Below are 19,930 nucleotides of genomic sequence, written 5' to 3' on the forward strand. Positions count from 1 at the left end.
ATTCCAAAAACTAAAACAAGAGCCCAAAGCATGCTGACACTTTTGGAAGGTCTAAGAGTCAGAGGGTGCTGTGCTTTTCACTCACTTCTCCAAGTCACACCATAACCCCTTCCTGGGCTGCAGGCCATGCCAAGAGGGCAGGGAATATCGAATAGGGTGAAGAAGCATGTTCAAGGAAATAGGCAGAGAATATGGAAATCATTTCTTGAATTAAAGGCAGCTACAAAAACCACAAGCTGCAGCCAGTGCTTCATCAAGTGAGGTGAGAGTTGGCTCAGAGACTTCTTCTAGACACCATTCCTCTATTTACCTGGAAGAGATCATGAGAGCCGTCAGGAGAGCCTGGGCCATTCCCATGGCAAATCGGAAAGGGTTCTTGCGAACAACTATGAAATATATCAGTGGGAGAACTATAATGGAGTGGATTGCAAGCCTGTAAACAAGAGAGAGAAACGGGTTCATAGATAATATCACCTCTTCACATTAATCCTTTTTTCGAATAGCTTTTTTATTCATAAGTCATTCAACTTGCATACTGACTCGATGAGAAAATGAGAAGTTGAGCAGGAATGTATGTCTCCATTCCACATAGGAGAATAAGGAGACTCACTCAGCAAATGAATTATCTTGTCAAAGTTAGTGGCAAAGCCAGTAGCAGAATCCACATTTCAGAGCTCACAGAACAGTTATATCATGCTGCCAAGCCCTTACATGCTATTCCTGTTATATGCATTAAAATGCTTTCCCTTTCTGCTGCTGAATTCTTATGCCTCCTCTAAGATGCAGTGAAACTTCCCCGTCCTCCAGGAAGCTTTCCCTTACCTTCCCCGGTCAAGCTGACCTTTCTCTTCCCTATTCGGTGACTGTGGCCCCATCAAACCTCTATTTTAGCCCTTATCACAGCTCTCAGGCCCTCTGCTCCCCGAACCCACTATCTTGCTGAATGACACCCACAGCCTAAGAGGGGAGTCGGGATTGCAGTGAGTAGGAGGATGTCCTCACTCTTCCACAGTCACACTTCAGGACTGACCCTCTTTTCTTTGTTATTCTTGCCTCCCAAAACTATTCTTTGTTCCACATGGAGATATATAGGTTACACAAAACAGAGGCTTAAGAAATGAGACAGATTCAGCAGATGCCATGTAAGTGGCAGCTTAAGAGTTCACAGATCAGTTATGTAGAGCTGAAATAATAAGAAATGGCCACTGAAAACAGAGATCCAGGGGGCTTGGAAAGAGGGTTTTCCAGATAGAGAGGTTGTGTCTAAGAACTGAGGAACTGACTTTTAGTTTGCTTTTAGAAACCTAGATAGGGTGAGAGAACAGAGACCAGCAGAACCGCATTATGAACTGGCTCAGTGTAATATAAACCTCAGCCATGTCACTGCCTGGACGCAGCCCCTGCCCTCTAGTGAGATAGACAGTCCCGCCTTTCTTACTATTGGGGCCCTGGAATTTTGCTGGGCCTCACACTGTATGAAGCCAGCATCTTCACCGTTGGCCATCGGGGCTGTGCTTTTGGTAAACATAGACTAAGAACCAAATGCTGTGCAGTAAAAACTCCACAGTGCAATCGAGTTCAAATAGGTGAGCTGATCACTTAAGTTGGGTGTTTGGGGGCATTGACCTGTGGGAGTCACACTGATGATGTTTACTCATTCTCTCGGTCCATATTTTTCAGCACATGTGATGTTTTTTGCCACCAGATAGCTAGCTGGGGGCACCTTTTATGACTTATTCCACTGCATCTCCCTTCAAGGAACCAATAACTAGGTTGTAAAAAATATGCAAATAACCTGTATCCTGCTGCTTTCCTGCTTTATATAATTCCTACTAGCCTGAAGACTTTCCCAGCACCCTCTCTGGCCCTCTGGTAATTCAGGGGGTGACGGTGATTACCAGCCCCACCAAAAGAGTTGGAATAAACCAGCCATCCTGTTCCTACTTGCTCTAGCCTGATTTCATTTAGGGTCTGCCTAATTTCTTTCAGGCTCAAGGTACATGGGGATTATTCCTACTTGCTTAGTTAGTTTATATCCTCGAGGAAGTAAAGGCCAGGAAAGAGCCAAGAGAGGATACCAGTGGGTTTTGCTCTTATTTTAAAAAATTGTTTGAACGCAGCTAATAAAGGCAGTAACAGAGCCTGGTCCAGGCTGTTCTGCCAAGATCTGGCAATTAGCACAATGTGATCCACCTCCAGTACGGCTGTTAAAGGGCAGCCCTCCTCCCCCTCCCCACATCCCGCTCTTGCTGATGAACCCCATCTCTCCCTGCGCATGGGAGAGAAGCCAGTTTTAACCAACTGAAACCCAGCCTCTTGGCAGCAATCTATTGGCTCAAACGAGGTCTCTGTTTCTTGAGCCTGACATACCCAGTCAGGACAGTGGCCATGTAAAGGCCCAGCTTGCGGAATATGTCCCAGTCTTCAACTTCTATGATCTTCCCGGCAATCAGGAACAAAATACCAAATGGCATGTAACTAGAAAGTAAGCACAACAGTGTCAGCAACTATTTTCTCAGAGTGGGATTGTTGGGGAAGAAACAAGACAGGACATGTACTTCGGCTTGGCATACACTCTGAGCTGGGAGGAGCACAGGGTATACAATGAAGCTAAGGTCTCAGTTTCAGGACCTGTTGGACCACACTAGTGCCTGGTTTTAACACCTGTGTGCACCTTAAATTCTATCCACCTAAGCTACCATATAGGACAAACTTTGCAAGAAGGTGTGGTTAAACTGGTGCATATACCATCTTTTGCTCCCAGTATACAAACATTCTGCTGAGTGTTGTACCTGAGATCTCGCTTTAGCTTGACCCTCCAAATATGGTCACTAGGCTCTTTGTAGCCATGGTCACTTTGTTTTCCAGGTAGTAGTATCAGCAACAGAGTTAGTAGTGGAAATGGTCACAACAGCTGTTTGTGGAACTCTCATTACATGCTTTGCATTGGGTTAAGTGTTTTGCGTGCATCAATTCACCTAGTTTACTTCTCCCAACTCTAAGATAGATGGGATTATCATTTTTATAGATGATGAAGCTGAGGTTCAGTGGGATTAAGGGACTGAAATAACTAAAACCTTTATGTCACTGTTAATGTCTACACTTTGGAGTAAATAATGTTAAACCAACTCAATATGAGATAAGTGGGGCAGAGGTCTCCTAGGAAAGGCAGGCTTTTTATATCTCCAGGGACAGGGCAGATTCTCAAATGCCACTGGCACACCCAACCAATGGCAGCTTTCATTTGGATGGGTTGGTATCCATGCTAGCAGGTTAAGTGTTTTGAATATCATTCCTGCCTGGGCCCTAACAACAACAAAAAAACATAACACTTTGTATCCTGATGTGCAGGGAACACCTGCAAATCCCTCCTTCAAGAGTTACTTCTTGTATGAATGCTGGATGGGTGCAAGGTGATCAAGGGCTTTGGTAGAAAAGACAGAGGCTGGTATCTAGACTTTTGTTAGTGAACGGAAGTAATATGTGGAATGATTTCCTATTCTAGTGTCTTGATATTCAATGGTCACCCTCTCTAGGGCGAGTCAGTTGAGAAACATGACTCTTGGTTCTTATTTTGAGGGGACAGTCGTCAGGGGAAGAAAGGTGGCATTCATAAGCATCTGCTCACCACATAATGATCTGAACGATTTTCATGGTCGCGTCGCTCAAAGCATTGAAGAAATCCACCAGAATCTGTCCCTTTTCTCCCATTTTTCCAATGACAAGTCCAAAGATAAGGCAAAAGACAATCAAGCCGAGGACATTTATGCCATCTGAATACGTGCCTACGACTTTGTATTCCTTTGTTTCATTCTATAGATCAAAACCAAGAAAATATATTGATGCATGGTTATAATCTCGTTAGAATGCACAGTCACTGAAATGAGAATACAATAGCCAAACATAAAACTAGTGATCTACCAGTCAACAATACTTTGGGAAATATAACTAAAAACAAACAAACAAACAAACAAAAAACACCTCAACCTACACGTCAAATTTTTACCGCCCCCATCCGTTGCCACTGAAATTTAAAGGGTTTTTTTCTTCTTTTTCTTTCTCACCAAATCCATATATGAATATTTCTTTTGAAGATTTTGTATTCTGAGATTTTTTAAAAGAACTTTAGAATCAAGGCACTTTTCAGGGTTATTTTAACTACTATCTACATTGGAAGGCTGTGTAAAAAGACAGGAATTAATAATGCAGGAAGCACAAAATATTTACCAGTGTAGACACTATAGGACATTTTACTGTTTTATCCTGATAATGAAACATAAGAACATTCTTTACTGCCTCTAATCTTAAATGACCAATAGGATTTTGGAGATACAAAAGTTAACCAGATTCCTACTACTATGAACCATTTCTGGCTTTATATTGGGTAAGAATAGCATAAGATTTACCGAGAGATTATTTAATTTGAATGGTGCCGCATGAGGTTTACTGAGAGATGTCATAAGAAGATTAACATAACTTGATGAGCCCCTGGGGTACCAGTCATTTCTTAATTATGATCTGATATGATCAAACAAATATTTATCAAGCAGCTAGAGCGTGCCAACTGTGTTGGCTACAGCACAAAGTCTTAAAGTGCAGCTGAGAGACAAAACTAACCATGAGAAACATGAGCCAATAATAGCAAGATGGTATATAATTAACTGCACAGCCAAGCTACAAGTTGCAGATGTCATATGGAGATTGGGGACACAAATGAGGGCTATGAGGTTAAGGAAATCTAGGCCTGAGGAGTAGGCAGCCAGATGCAAATATACTCCTGAAAAATGGTGAGCAAAGGCAAAAGTCATCAGGACTGCACCTCTGTACCCTGCTTGGATAATTCCTACCCATCATTTATGGCTCCCAAACTAATTTAAACTTCCTGTTGAATGCCCCAGAGTACCCCATTCTTCCCTATTGTAATATTCATCACTTCACATGAGGGCAGATGCCATATTTGTCTTTTCATTATTGTAATCCCAATGCTCAGTGTGGCCTGGCTCTTGGAGAGTGCTCAGAATATCTTTGTGGAATCACATCGGAAGGCAGGAATAAGGAGTCACTGAGGTGGCGGATCTGGAAAGAACAGAGGAGGTCCACTGAGAAGCAAGCCTGGAAGGAGCCAGGTCATGGGAGGCCACTGAACCTGTCAGAGGAGTTAAGGCTTTCTGCAGGAAGAAGCAGGGAGCCACCCCTGGCCTATTTAATTTGAATTCTTAAGTCTACTGAATATTTCTTTTTCCCTTAAATCTTTCCTTTCTGTGTGAAGTCAGAGAACATTCAGGAGAAATCTACTACAGGACTACAAATGCACTACGTCAGGCTTATCCATTTTAGTCTTCAATGCTGAAATTCCAAAAGCTCTCAAAGCCCATTGATTTTATCAGTGAGTTTATGGCAAACTCTTGGTGGCAAAACCTATCCTGAACTAAGACGAGACAACTTATCATCTATTTCTTACTTGACAGAACATTCATAGTTTGTTGCATTAATACTGATGAGCTTGATCTTTGAGTGCTGTCACCAACCCACTTGAGGATGAAGCATAATGTACACAAACGTCCTGACCCATCTAAAGTGAAAACTCCAGACTCTGAATCACATCTGGGCAGAGATTTTCAAATAAGAAATTGTGGTTCTGCATTCTGTGTTTGTGCAATCTTGCAAATTTAAAGCAGTTCCTGGAGGTGCTCAACTCAACTCTAAGGGGTGGCAGAGACATAGAGGCAACAGGGTTCATTCTTTCCTGTATGTGGTTCAGTTACTTCTCATTACCTGGTAGTTATGTTCTATAAAGGGGTCACCAGACCTAAATTAGCGAATATTGAATCATTGTTTCTAGGGCAAATGTATGATTAAGTACCTGGGAACCGATGTTCACATTTTCATCAAATAATCCATATGTAACCTTGCTTTATGCATATTTCTGTTGAAAGACACCTTATTTAATATAGACTGTTGAGCTGTTAACAGTGAACTCACAACCAACACACTATAACTCATGACTGAATGAAGCTTATCTAGCAAACATATATTCTCTGTGAGACACATTGCAACCTTCTTAGGAACCATAGACAGCACATGATTACTATGGTTGGGGGACATTTTAAACAGTGAAATCACCTCAAAAAAGCTCAAAAAATATTAAAAAAGTGACACAAACACACCACAAAAAGGATGCTTGTTTATAGTAAGCAAGCTGAAACAAGAAGGCAGAGCATAGCCTTGTTCAGCCTCAGCTAGGAACATGTGCATTGGGTGACTTAAATTTTTCATCACTCTTTGCACGTCTATGAATGATGCCAGAGAGCCCTGAGTGTTGATTATGAGAATGCAAATGCTTTTTGGTAAGCAGGTGAATTCACAAATGTGGAATGCACAAATAATGAGGACTGACTGTATTTCTATCTCCTGGCTCACTCACAACTCAGGCCCTGCCTACTGGGGACGGGTGCGTGGGTGACAAGGAAGGAAACGGTACCTTGGAAATAGCAGTTGTCATGATAAGTGTGACAGATGCTTCTGTCCCATTCGTCCCTGGCTCACTAGAAGAGTTCACTTCTTCACGCGTGGTTTTATACTGCACGTTGAGGAACAAAAGGACAAAGAAACAAATGAAAGAGGAGTTTTTTAAGCACCTGAGGCTAAACCACAGGAATATGTTTTTTTTTTTCAGCTAAACAATGCCACTGAAGAGTTCTACCTCCAACATCTCTGTTGGCTCTAGGTTTTGACAGTATGTCCTATGAGGCTTTGGAGCCAAAAGTGGAATTGAGAAATCCAAACCCCTGACTTCTACAGCCATTCAATGATGTCAAAATGTTCTCTCACTTTCATAATAAAGGACAAATTAATGGAACATAATGTGAAAGGAAGTATAAGTTTTATTTGTGGGTGCTTTAACAGATAGACTTTATAGGGATCCTGTCAATCACTTTTGTTTCTATTTATTTATTCATTTATTATTTTTAATCTGGAAGAAACACCTCAACATTTTGATAAATGCAAGCACTATGACTTTAACAAACCAAAAACTATACGGTTATTCCAAAATCAACAGTCCCCTGAAGGCTATTCCATGAGATTTCTGTTGAATCCCTTCCTTTAGCTGTGCCTGGTTCTGCAGAGCTTCAGCAGAGAGGTTTAAGAAAGAGCTAGTTTACCATCACACCAGGCATAAATGTCACTCCTACGAAGCTCTGCCAACACCAAGAACCTTACAAATGACCACTGTGGCTAAACTGCAATAGAGGTGGTTCTGTGCTGCTCAGAGGTCGGCAGGGAGCAATTTAATTGCCATTTTTGTTGGTATACACAGCGGTCTCTGTTCATGTAATTAATGTAAATGAATTCAGCAGTTTGTGATAGACTTAGCTGTCTAAGTGCATAGATAAATAAGAGAAACAGGCTCGAAGGAAATGGAATGAAGAGATTGTTAAACTTTCCTAGAGGAAAAAATCATGGCTTTGTTACACTGCTCTGTAGCGTGCCAGAAATGGGGACAGAATGATTAAGGAAAAGACCAAACACCAGGAACACTAACCACCCATATGAGTTAGACACTAATATCCCACAAGAGAGGGAAAGGAAAGAAGAGGAGGAGGGCTACTTTTTTCACTCATGGCATGTGCAGGCAGTCTAAGTTTCTTCACAAATATAATGTAGTTCTCCAAAAACTGGTAGTAGGAGCCACATTTTAAAACACTCGTTGTTTGACATGTTCCTAACTTGTTCCATATGAGCCCCTTTGGAGGAAAAAAGGCATTAAAGAAAAAGGGAGCAGACACTTCACTGCGGCCAGAAAGACCAGGGATACAGAACAGAGGAGTCACCTGAAATTCCTCCATTCACAGGTGTATTTGCTGCCATTTTTGATGAGCTAATTCCATTTGTTGGGTCATAGAATGAAAAAAATCTTAATTGGTAATAGGAAGAGGAGAGCAACTTGAGGGCAAAAGTCAACATTATTACCTGTTGAAAACAGGCTTGGATAAGGTTCTCAGGGAACATATTCCTGTTGGAGACATGAAAAGCAGTATTATGTTAAGGCAAAAGTGTTCTATTTTGTTTGTCTTACCCAATATACTGGTGGAAATGAGGGTAATATAGAATTAGTACTCCAGTTTCTCTTCTGGCTTCTCCTTTGCATAATACTTCCTTGTATTAAGATTTATTCTTCTCTGCAAAACCTCGACCAAGTAGAGAAAGCTCTCCTAATCAACATCACTTAACTGATTCACTGAGTAAATGATCCACTTGCTGTCCTTGGTGAAACACTAACTGGCACGGTTAAGAGACTTCTTTAATATTCCGTGCATTTCTATTTTCATCAATGAGAATGTATGTTTACCAAGAGTCCATTGCATTTATGCCAGGTGCAAAAATTATTCAGTAATTACTGAAGTAAAAATCATGTAAATCAATGAAATATGAGTGTGAAAAGGAAGGTGTGGTTTCTATAAAAACTAAGCTGAATGCCTGGAAACTTGATTGAGACAAGTGACTAAAATTTCTATGGTTAAATTAGTTATGGGAAGACAACTGAAATAAAAAGAAAAACAGGAAGGATTTGGCAGTCATCTTCCTTTGCAATTTGCTATGGGTTTTGTTGCTCCACTTCGTGGAAACTGAATCTGGAAATTGTGGATGACACATTTATAAGGGTGGCATATGCAACAGAAATAATATGAAGTTACAATCCACCGATACACTCAAAGAAAGGGCCTTGACCCTACATCAAAAAATTGGCAAATAAATGCATTTAAGTTTTAAGTGTAAGCAAAACATGTAATGCATATTTATCACTTTTTATGATTCTCTGCTTTAATTGCTATTTATTAACTGACCAATTTCCAGCCCTGATTGCTTCAAATAAGAGTTTTTCCTGTACAATTAAAACATTTCTTTCTTCAAGTGTGCTTCAGAACTGACCATCTAACCCAGCCCAGCATCTTAATGCAACAGTATACTTTCTGCATCTCTATCCATCCTAAATCCTGACAGAGGAGCCTGTTATCTCTATTCCATCCTAAAGCCACAATCTGGCAAGCAGGACTGGCTATGTAACCTACAAGGTCCAGGGCAAAATGAAAGTGTACAACTTAAATGTTATTAAAAATTTCAAGACAGCAACAGTAGAGCATTAAACCAAACACGGGGTCCTGTGTGACCACACAGGTCATGTACCTGGGAAGCCACCCTACTGGCAAGATACTCACCTGATCAAGTCTAACATAGCATCCACTGTGCTGACTTCAGGACTGCTGCCTGCTCTGTCAATTTCATCCACATTCTGGGTGACACCAGGCTTGATGCTTACAACCAGCACGATACCTGTGACCAAGGATAGTACCCATAGAGCATTAAGACCCTTCCAGGGCACCTGGCACCCCCAGAGCATCCTTCTTTGAACCAGTAGGCATGGTAGTACTGGGCAATACTGGAATGCGGGCCCCAAGATCCAACCAAAATACTGAATCTCAGCTGGGACCTCAGCAGCAGCCTTAATTACTTTTCCACTTAAATGAAGCAGAAGGAACTCATCCCATGCTTTAAAAAAAAACGAAGGGGTTACATTCCAGAATTGCTTCTGAAAATATCTGCTGATGAGAATATTCTTTTTGCTTTTTTTTGCTTTTTTTTAGCTTATGAGGTGAGCCTAGGCAAGGGTTGGGGTGAGGGTAATTTATTTTCCAATTCAGGGCACTCATTCAATATCTTTATGCAACTTTTACCCACAGATGCTGTTTATTTTCCCGAGGGTCACACAGAACAAGCTTTATCTTCCTTCCTTACCACAAGCCTTCAAGTACCTGGAAAGCGGCTGTATAACTCAAAACACGTTAGGATTGGGTATAGTGTTGTTCCATGTGACTCTCAGGGTGGAATGAAGAAAAAAGAGACAGGAGTTACATGGAGATAGTTCTTCTCACTGAAAAGAAGAACTGCCTAAACAGAGACCATCTGAAAATGCCATTTTGGCCTTTGGAGGTAATGAGTTCCTGTCACTTGAGGTGTCCAAGCAGAGGTAGGAAGCTGTAGGAGACCAAGGTTGTTTGACTGGAGAGTAGTGAAGAAGAAAAAAGTCCCTATGCCCTTATTGCTCTTCCCAAGGAGAAATGCCAATCCAAGGGGGCAGGACTTCAAGGATGCTGAATGGGTCAGTTTTGCTAGTAGGAGTCACTGGGCAATAGAAGGACTATGAGTAGGTGTGGTCCACTCTTCCCTCTTAGGGTTGCAGAAAAGATATACACCCAGCTTTTCCCTTTGTGTTGGCCTCCCTCAGGAACCTCATGAGGAGATGTGGCTTTGGTTTAAGGCAGAGTTCAGGCCTTCCTAGGTCCCCCAGCCTAATAACTCTAAAACTTTTCCACCTTTTATCATTGCCTTAAAGCAGAGCTGCAAGGGTCAAGCTGGTTGCGCCTGGGTACCTTTTCTTTTTCTCTCTCCAATCTGGGCATCTCTTTTAAAATATCATGCTAGGTCCCAAAGGATGGACCATACTTTCTTCGCAAAAGAATGCCAAAGGTACAAGAGCAGCTCTAATCCTGTTTAGAACTTCCTTCCTTTTTCAAATGGACTTTATACTTAGGTGTTAGCTCTTGGTACTAGGTGAAAATCGAAATGAACTCAAGCGTTATCTTCCTGGAAATCTTTTATAATTATACCTAACTCCACTATTATTGATTCATCAGTTCAAAGATTTTATAAGTTCTCAGCTTCACTTCCTTCTATTCAATGATCCTGATAAGAAATAGAACTGTCATCCTCTTTCTGTTTCTTACTAGAAATATTAATAAAAAGTTAATGGCTGAAATTCAGTCAGTATTATATTTTCTCCATATAAAAGGTATTGTGTAGACTTTAAGCCAAAGTCTCATGGTTGTATGACAATACTATTCTATTGAAATACATTAAATATTCTATTAAAATATAATATATATACCCGACTACTTTTAAATGAGAAGTCATAATTATATAGAGGAATAAGAATTCAGAAATAAATTTTACCTAGAATTACAGCAATGAGAGTGGTACAGAAGTAATATACGACAGCACGCAGACCAATTTTTCCAGATACACTGGAATCCAGTGCAGCAACACCTAAAAGGGGTGGGGGAGAAATCAAATTACATTACTTTTTAAAAAACTGATTTCCAGGACTGGTTGTGATTCAATCCTTAAATGTTTGTAAAACGAAGAGCTGAAACTCGTTTCTGGATCTATCAGGTCTATCTCACACACTTGTTTGAATAAGATGCAAAGGGCAAAAAAAGCACTTCAAAATTCCAAATATAGAATTAAAAGACGGGAGCCTAGTGAGACACAAGCAAGGTCCCCTTCTGGCAAACCCTCAAAGCCTCCGCCCTTACGAGTGCCCTGCGTTTGGGCTCTTCTGGGGGGTCTTCATGAGACACAGTCGGAAGCAGTCTTCCTTCTACATTTGCTCTAAGAACTTTATAAAGATTTGTGCATTATATCACTCAACAATCGTTTTGGAATTCAGTATCAAGGAAGAGCTTATTCTGAAGAACTGAGATAGTTCTTTCATCACACAGGGAAAATTGCGTAACCCATGATTGTTTCCCCTTCGGCCTTTTCTATCAGGAAGCTCAGAGTCAACTAAAAAGATAACTTTTACATGTGATTATAAAAGTAATATATGTTCATTATAATTATCTGAAAAAAGAAAAAATATAAAGAAGAAAACAAAAATCATCTCATCATACATCATTAATATTCTGGTGAATTTTCTTCCAATATTTTTTTTTTCTCAATTTTTTGTTAGTGGAGCTAATTTTATAGTTTTCAATCCTCTCTTATTAATACTGTATTATAAGCATTTCCTCTTATTATTATAAATTCACCCTGAGGCTATTATTAAAGGCTACATAATCTCTTGTCATGTGGCTATACCATAATGTTTTTAATCATCTACTTATAGCTGTATCTTTAGATAGTCTCAGGGCCAAATTCAATAACAAATCACAGTAATTTCATTAATCATCTGGCTAGCATATTTCCTTCTTTTCATGATTTTTCAAATTGCTTTTATGTTAACAATTTTATTGTGTATGGCTTTGACTGTGACATATCTTAAAAATTTTATTTTAAAGAGACAGAATATACATAGAAATTTCTGAGGGCAGAGGTGATTTAAGAGATTTACGGCCACACTGTTAGATCTAGTTTCAAATGGTCTTTGATTGCCAATAAAATGACTGAATGTTGCCTGGACTTGCAAGGCTTATCTAGAATAGCAAGGATGGCTGTAGAGGTGGAAGGCATATATCTATCCTTGTTAGAAACCCTTGCCCTCCATCAAACATGCTTCTGCAAATGGAGTCAGTGATGCAGCTCTCTAATTGGACTGCTTCTACTTGGGACATGGGGCAAGCTGAGAAACAACCAACCCATTTTTCAGCAAGCTGTCATTTGGAGGTTTCAGACTACCCTGACCAATTTCCAAAAAGACAATTACATTCTGAATCAAATGATCACCATAGAAAATAATTTTTTGACTCTGTAACATGCCTGAGTTGTCCCATAACTGTTTTGCAAAACTTGAAGTACAGCGTAGCAGGAAAAATGAAGAGATTGTCATGAAGCAATCCCAAGGTAAAGGTAATAAACCTGTAAGCTATCAGCATGCACAAGGAGCTTTTATGTTCACTTCTCACACTATAAAAGGCCTATCTATTTTTTTTAAGTGACTAGAGGATTATGCTCCTCACATATAAACAAACAGATCTGATGCACAGGAAAAATCTACAAGGAAGCTATCATCATTATGATGACAGAACAAGTTATCTTTCGCTCTAAATGCGTCATTCCTCTGGCTGTTGATTGCTCCTCTGGAAGTTAATATTTTGAGAGAAAGGGCTCTGGCCTCTTTAGCAGCCACCCCAGGATGTTGTTAAGGGCCCATTCACCAACTTCTGGGACAAGATTGTGCCATTACCATAAATACATATGATGGGCATATTGCAACAGTCACATCCTGGAATAACCTTGATGATAGACTCTATTCTCTTTTTTTGGGAAAAATAACACTTTAGTGTGCTAAGACTTTCTTTTCCTAATCGTAAGAATCAAAAATAATAATTCTGCAATAAACAAAAATAAAAACAAAAAAAATCAAGAGACACTGAAGGCCATTATTCAAAAACAATTGGACTATCTCATATTTAGTTTTGGTCTCTTAAAAAAAAGAGCAAACAATAATGCATATTTATAAGTTTGCTAAGTATATCATATGATTATAAAATGTGTCTATTCCATTTTAGAGCTCTGTATATTATCCCAATGAACAATGATAATAATTATTTATAACAATATGCTAGGTTGAAAAAAAAAACACACACAAGAAAATCATCAAATTAACAGAACTATGAGTAACCTGTGATGTATTTCTGACCTAATAGAGGATACATTTTGAGATATATTAGCCTTAAACTGGCAGATAACCAGTTTAAGCAGCTCCCAGCCCCTAAGGTATGACAAGTGACAGGCTCACAGGGTGGCTGCAGAACTGTTCTTGGGTATTTTGTATCCTCTCAGGATTTTCTCCCAGCAGTGAAACAAATCTATATGGCTAATTGTTTCCAGCATATGTTAACATGTTCTTAATTTGTCTTAATGATTTGGCCACGGGCTGATGTCTCTGCTTCTATTCCAGGACCCAGCTGCCAATAAAAGGCTTCATAATAAAGAGATTCTTGATGGAAATATCTTACATAAATACATCCCCAAAGCAGTCATCCACCTCCTCCCTGCTGGAGTACAGCTACTTTCCTGTATTATTTTCAGGAAGAGCTTTGTTTACCATTCTTCAAATCTACCTCAGTCCTACAATTCTGGACATATCAGAAATGTATTCATATCAATAACTGTACTACTCCACCTCTCTAGAGTTGCCCTTCTCCTCTCTAGTCATCATTGATCAAGGGCAGAGCCAGCCCCAAATCCAGGCTCTTGGACAATTTATAATGCGATGTTGAGGACAGGGGTGGTGACCACCATAGAGGGAGGGAGCATATGCAGGGAAACAGCCTAATCTTTGAAAACCTCCACAACAGGAATATTAATGAACGTAACTTGAATATAAAATACCTGTCTAGATGGTCTAAACACCCCATCTGCCAGTAATAATGATGATGATGACAATTATAATAAAATGATAATAAGGATGACAACACACACTATGTTTTGAGCAATGAGTTCTCGTTGAGTGCATCATCTCCTTTAATTCTCACTATAGCCTCACGAGGTAGGCATTATTCTTCCCATTTTACAGAGGAGACAGCTATGGCTCAGAAAGGCTAACTAAGCAACATGCCATGGTGTTGCAGCTGGTCAATGAAGAAGCCAGGATCCCAACCCAGGTTTGACTCCAAAGGCCCTATTCTTATGTTATCTTCGCTCTATCCACATGCTACAAAGTTCTAGAGTAGCGCTGCCCAATAGAATTTCCTGTGATGATAGAAACATTCTCTATTTGTGCTGTCCACTGCAGTAGCCTCAAGCTACTTGTGGCTAGTGAGTACTTGGAATGTGGCTAGTGTGACTGAGGAATTGAATTTTAATTTTAATTAACCTCAATTTAAATGGCCACATGTAGGTAATGGTTGCCATGTTGTACAGCACAACCTTTAGACCTTCCCCGAGTGTCCAGCATTTAGTGGATGCTCAACAATGTTGAATGAACAAACTTAAGCTTAACTCCATCGCAAAATCCAGTACAGCTTCTTTACCTTGCCAGCACAGGGGCAGGGGAAAGGATGAAGATAAACCATCATCTCCTGGTATGCATTTCCATCACCACACTTACCATACTGCTCTGAGGCCTAAGGCTTATTCTTCTCTAGTCCCCAGGATATTAAATAAGGTGCTCTGTGAATTTTGTACTTGATGCTTTCCATGTGACAGAAAGAGTTGCACTTTTTATGGGCTGTCTTCTCCATACCAGGTGAGCCCATTTCAAAGATCCACATGCATGTCAGAGATTAGGAACTTGGCAATTAAGTCTCCTTAGAAACCACCTGTACAGGCAATTTGGTTCAGTTCCCAGGATGGCCACCCATGACAGACCTCTATGTAAGAATATATTTAGTATCATAGTATATCTTTACTCTTTTTTTCATTATCATCTATTCTATCCCATGCCCCCATTCCCAGCCTTTCAGACATTTTTTTCCTAACACCACCCCCACGAAATTTTAATACCATAGACAAACTTTGTATCTGTTCATGTACTGAATGTATATATGTGTTTTCTATGTAAAAAGAATAAGTTTCTCTCCCTTACTCACTCCAAACCAGCTTTTGTTGTCTTGGGGGCGATATTGCTCTTGCTGAGAACATGTGGTCTAGCTCAATGTATATGTCATGTGAATGAATCTAGATGTTGGACATGAAGATGGCGCCTCTCCATCAGTTCCTTAGTTACGCTAGCCAGTGTTCCAAGTGCTCACCAGCTACATGTTACTTGTGGCTACTGCAATGGACAGCACAAATACAGAATATTTCTATCATCACAGTAAGTTCTCTTAGGCAGTGCTGGTCTACAATTTACAGCATATGGATAGAGCCAGTATGACACAGTGGTTAAGACTATGGCCCCCATCACTTACTGGGGGAGGTCAGATGACACAGACGCCTTAGTCCCAAAGAGGTGAAACATCACTGTGCTTTATCCTGGGGCTTTACTCTCAATAGTCACCTGGCTTCCTTGCTTTCAGGCCATGCTTTGTACCCTACGGAGTCTAGAGGACCACCTCTCTTTACAAGCCATTCCCAGAATTCATTTATTCTAGAACTGGATACCTGCCTTCTGGGAGTTGAAGGAGAGGGACTATGCACTAATATATTACAAAGCAGGTATGACAGGATCTGCGTAGAAATCAAAGATGTTTAAAAATGTTCAAAGCAATAGGACAGTAGTTTTATGTCTTTTGAATGTAATAAAAAATAAGGCTAGCATTTTGTATGTCTTTGTTTTTTATATTTTTTAGTAATTCAGTTGTTTTATAGTTTACAAAGATTACTGATCTGTGACAGACTGGAAATTTTAAAAACTGCATCTTTTCCAACCAGTCTAAAAACCAGATGCTTTGCAAAGCACTGGTACAGAGGACAGGTACCATGAACTTTCAGAGGAGCCAGAGGTGTCATCTGGCTGAAATGACTAGAAGCAATGTGCAGCAGGTAGCACTTGAAATGGGTAGAAAACAATGAGCAGGATTCTCAAAAAGATTCTTGGCAAAATCTAGTTTTAGTAAGTACCCTGCTAAATCGATTTAACCAGAATCCTCTACACCCTGATATCTGATGACCTTCGATATCTGATCGGGTTATCAGATACTGTCCTCTATTACCCCTAGGTGATGTCTGATCACCTGGGCCTATATTCGACAAGATTCTGGTTAGGTCAGTTTAGCCAGATCCCCTTTACCCTGATGTTTCCTCTTGGTAATTTTCCATCCACTGACCCCCGCCCTGCTCTTCAGCTATCAATTCCCACTTGCTCACACTGTATTCATTTAGAGTTGAGCTCAACTTCTGTCCCCCACTGAAAAATCCCATTACTGTGGTTCCTACACCTATCTTGATGGTCCTGAATGAAATCTGCTTTACCACCTTTAACAAGTATCATTTAATTTGTTTTTTCTTCATTAAGTCCAGTTACCAGTGAGCCCAGGGTTGTTCTTTAAAGCCAGGGGCAGTTTTGAGGCTGGGCTGTGGCCTAGAAAAGGGGATGCAATCCAAGGTTGTCCTTGGAAGTTAGGGGCACCTGCTACCTTCTTATGTTAAGAAATTGCACTTGCTTTTTCACCTTGGGAAGAGGTTTTGATGAGCTGGGGTGCTGGCTCTTGGCCCAAATAGTTCTAATAATCTATTAGAACTTTTTATAAAAATACTACAGAGGAAGCAGTTGCTGTGGGCTAAACAATAGCATATTTTAAAAATAAACACTCAAGGGCAAAAGACTCCTCTGAGAGCTCTCTGATTAAGCTACCACCCACTAGAGAACAAAGTTTTTGTGATGATATCTCTACCTTGTGATTAAGGTGTCAGAATAACTCCGTTATTGGAAGATTTCTGGTCTGGCATTTGATGGTGCTTCACAACTGTGAACGGACACAACATCCAAGAAACTCATTGTTGCATCCTCATATACAGATGACTCCTGTCTCTCTGTCACCAGCAGAGAAGTAATCAGTGTGGAGAGAAACAAGCACGGGCTCTGGTGGGACAGACTAGGCTCAAAATGCCAGCCTTCTCCTCCTAGACTAGGTTTCCCTATCTATCAAATGGAGATTTTAAATGCCTCTACCTCCTAAAGGGTAATTGTGAGGAGCAAAATGAACCATCTCATCTTGCACAGCTGTTGTGAGGATTAGGAATAGTATATTATACACCTAACACAGTGCCTAGAACTTAGTTTGTACTCAGTAAATAGCCTTCGTTATTACTGAATGAAATGATCAATATGAAGTGTGTCACTGAGCAAATGGAAGGCACTTAAGTGTTAACTCATTCATTCTCTCACTGTTTCTTCCATAATCCTTCTGTATTTATCACATGGTTACTAAAGAGATCTTTTAAAAACATAAATCAGGCCACCTCACATGCAGATATAACCCTCCAATGGCACTTAAGATGAAATAGAAAGTGCTTACTCCAGCTAACGAGACCTTGTGGGAAGGGGACTTGCTTGCCTTGCAGTCCCAACTCGTGCTGCCTTCCCATGGTGTTGCCCTCCTTCAACCCTCTTCTGGAGCAGACCAAGCTCCTTCTCACTTCAAGGCTTTTGCAAAGGCTCTTCCCTCTGCTGAACCGCTTTTCTCTACACTTCATTTGGCCATTTTCAAGTCCTTTCCTCAGAGTCCTCCCCTGAGTCTCCGGGCTGAATCAGGCTCGTTTTCCTCACCTGGCATCCTGTTCACATCATGTTTCATATTTTTTATCAATGGGTTCATTTAACATTGGTTTTTATCACTAGACTATAAGCTCCCTGATGGCAGGAGACCTAGGTATCTGCCTGTTCACCAACGTGGACTCAGTGCCCAGCACATAAGAGGAGCTCTATAAACATGTGTGGGTTGAAAGAATAACCGAGTTATTTATATATGGCGGCCTGCTCCCCCTCCCCCCGCTTCCCCAAGGCCCTTCTTCCCAGGCCCTGGTCCCTGGGCAAGAGAATGTTCCAGAATGAAACTTGAGGATCTGCGTCAGCCCCAGGTGCTGCTCTTGGGATCTGTGTGATCTTGGAAAAGTGACTTAATCTCTCTTCATTCTCCTGTTTCCTCATCTCTAAAGATGGAGGTAAGATCCTACCTACTATACTTCTTTACTGGGTTGCGATGAGGATTAAATAAACAAGTTCATTCTCCAGGGACAAGGCTGAATATGATCTCATTTTGTTAATTCAGGGCACAGGGAAATCTCTGCAGCCTGGAATAATGCCCTTGGGATGTTAAAAAGAAAAAGAAAAGGCAGAGGGGAATATGCAAAATATATTTCTGTGCGCACTTCACCTAGGACATCTATTTTTCTTAGAGGCTGTAACATAAAGAACTCCCTTAAAATAGGTTCTATCACCACCGTAGACTACTCTGTGAAGTTAATGAAACAGCCTGGTCCTCAGGCAGCACCAACTAAAGGTCACTCTGCAGCCTCTGTCAGCAGGTCCACATCTGATGTTCAAAATGTGTCAAGAAGCAGTGGGCTGCTCTTCCGTTTCCTCAGCAGTTCCAAGAGCTGTTTTAATACTTTTTTTTTTTTTTAAATACCATGAAGCATGATGATATTTGTATTGGGACCAATTTCTCAGAAGACCCCACGAGCTTTTCTAGGAGTCTTATCATCTAATAAAAGCATTAAACATACCTCAGAGGATCTGAGGATCTCAGCCATTCCTTTCAAAGTCCTTATGTGTACTTTGACAACAGGATAGCTTAAAAGCTCAGTGAAACTTTTTGAGTTTTCTACCACAGCCTGTTATTGAGCTCTTTTTGTTTTTCCTTATGCTATAAAATTGGTAGCTCAGGCTTCTGGGTATAAGCTACTTGTATGCTGGTGAACTTTACAAACCAGGAGCAGAGCAGGTCTTTTTATATTGTTTTCATTTCTAGAATAAATGCATTGTGTACACTCCCACATGTATGGCTCAATTCTAACACTGGCCCTGTAGCTTGATGCCAAATGCAGGAACTTTCCAGAAACTTCTATAGACAAAAAAGGGGTTGTACAGAAAGTATCCTTACAGGGTGATCTAATTGTAAATTCCTAACTGGGCTGGTCAAGGTGGGTAGTCACACCCTAGTCACATAACGAACTTTGCCTTAAGCAAGCCCTGTCCATTGTTTTTGTGCATCTAGGCTAACATACTTTTGAAATAAGCATAGCCATTTGGGAGAGAGAAACTGCAAAACTGTCATTCTCAGGGGCATTTGACATCTTGCTTCCCAGCATATGTTGTCAGTTTTGGCTCATAACAACTCTTACAAAATTCTCTACAGGTTTGGACGTTTCTTAACGTCGATACTTCTGACAGTATTAGACAAAAAAACAGTAAATTAAAAAAACTATATAGCACTTTAAATGCACCATGACACAGTACTATTATTTCTCTATTTTACAGTTGAAGACAAGTTAAAACACTTGTTCAAAGTTTCACAGCTAGTAAATAGCAAAGTGAGGATTCAAGCCCAGCAGTCTAGATTCTACATCTGCGCTAGAAGCCACTAGACTCCTACCCGCTATCTATATCTATTGATACTAACAAAATTCTTTGACTAAATTTTAGTCAGGCTCCTGAACATTCTCCTAGGTCCATTTGTATTTCCTTATAAAATCCAGTTTTAGCAAGAACCCTGCTAAGTCAGTTTAAGCAGAACTGCAGCCCCGACCTCTTGTATCACTATTA

The 19,930-nt window shown here is 40.4% G+C and overlaps 1 protein-coding gene across 1 annotated transcript in view; it reads right to left on the reverse strand.

Moving 5' to 3' along the window:
- SLC1A1 (solute carrier family 1 member 1) overlaps positions 1–19,930 on the reverse strand; it is a 70,229-nt gene that overhangs the window by 9,298 nt on the left and 41,001 nt on the right. The window contains exons 3-9 of the mRNA XM_011376661.2: positions 11,011–11,103; positions 9,219–9,333; positions 7,972–8,014; positions 6,482–6,580; positions 3,629–3,813; positions 2,371–2,478; positions 311–433 (exon numbers count right to left, since the gene is read on the reverse strand). Of these exons, the coding sequence (XP_011374963.1) occupies positions 311–433; positions 2,371–2,478; positions 3,629–3,813; positions 6,482–6,580; positions 7,972–8,014; positions 9,219–9,333; positions 11,011–11,103 (766 nt within the window). The remainder of the gene's footprint in view (positions 1–310; positions 434–2,370; positions 2,479–3,628; positions 3,814–6,481; positions 6,581–7,971; positions 8,015–9,218; positions 9,334–11,010; positions 11,104–19,930) is intronic.

The sequence above is a fragment of the Pteropus vampyrus genome, unplaced genomic scaffold (genome assembly GCF_000151845.1).
Source record: "Pteropus vampyrus isolate Shadow unplaced genomic scaffold, Pvam_2.0 Scaffold301, whole genome shotgun sequence".
NCBI classification, from domain to species: Eukaryota; Metazoa; Chordata; class Mammalia; order Chiroptera; family Pteropodidae; genus Pteropus; species Pteropus vampyrus.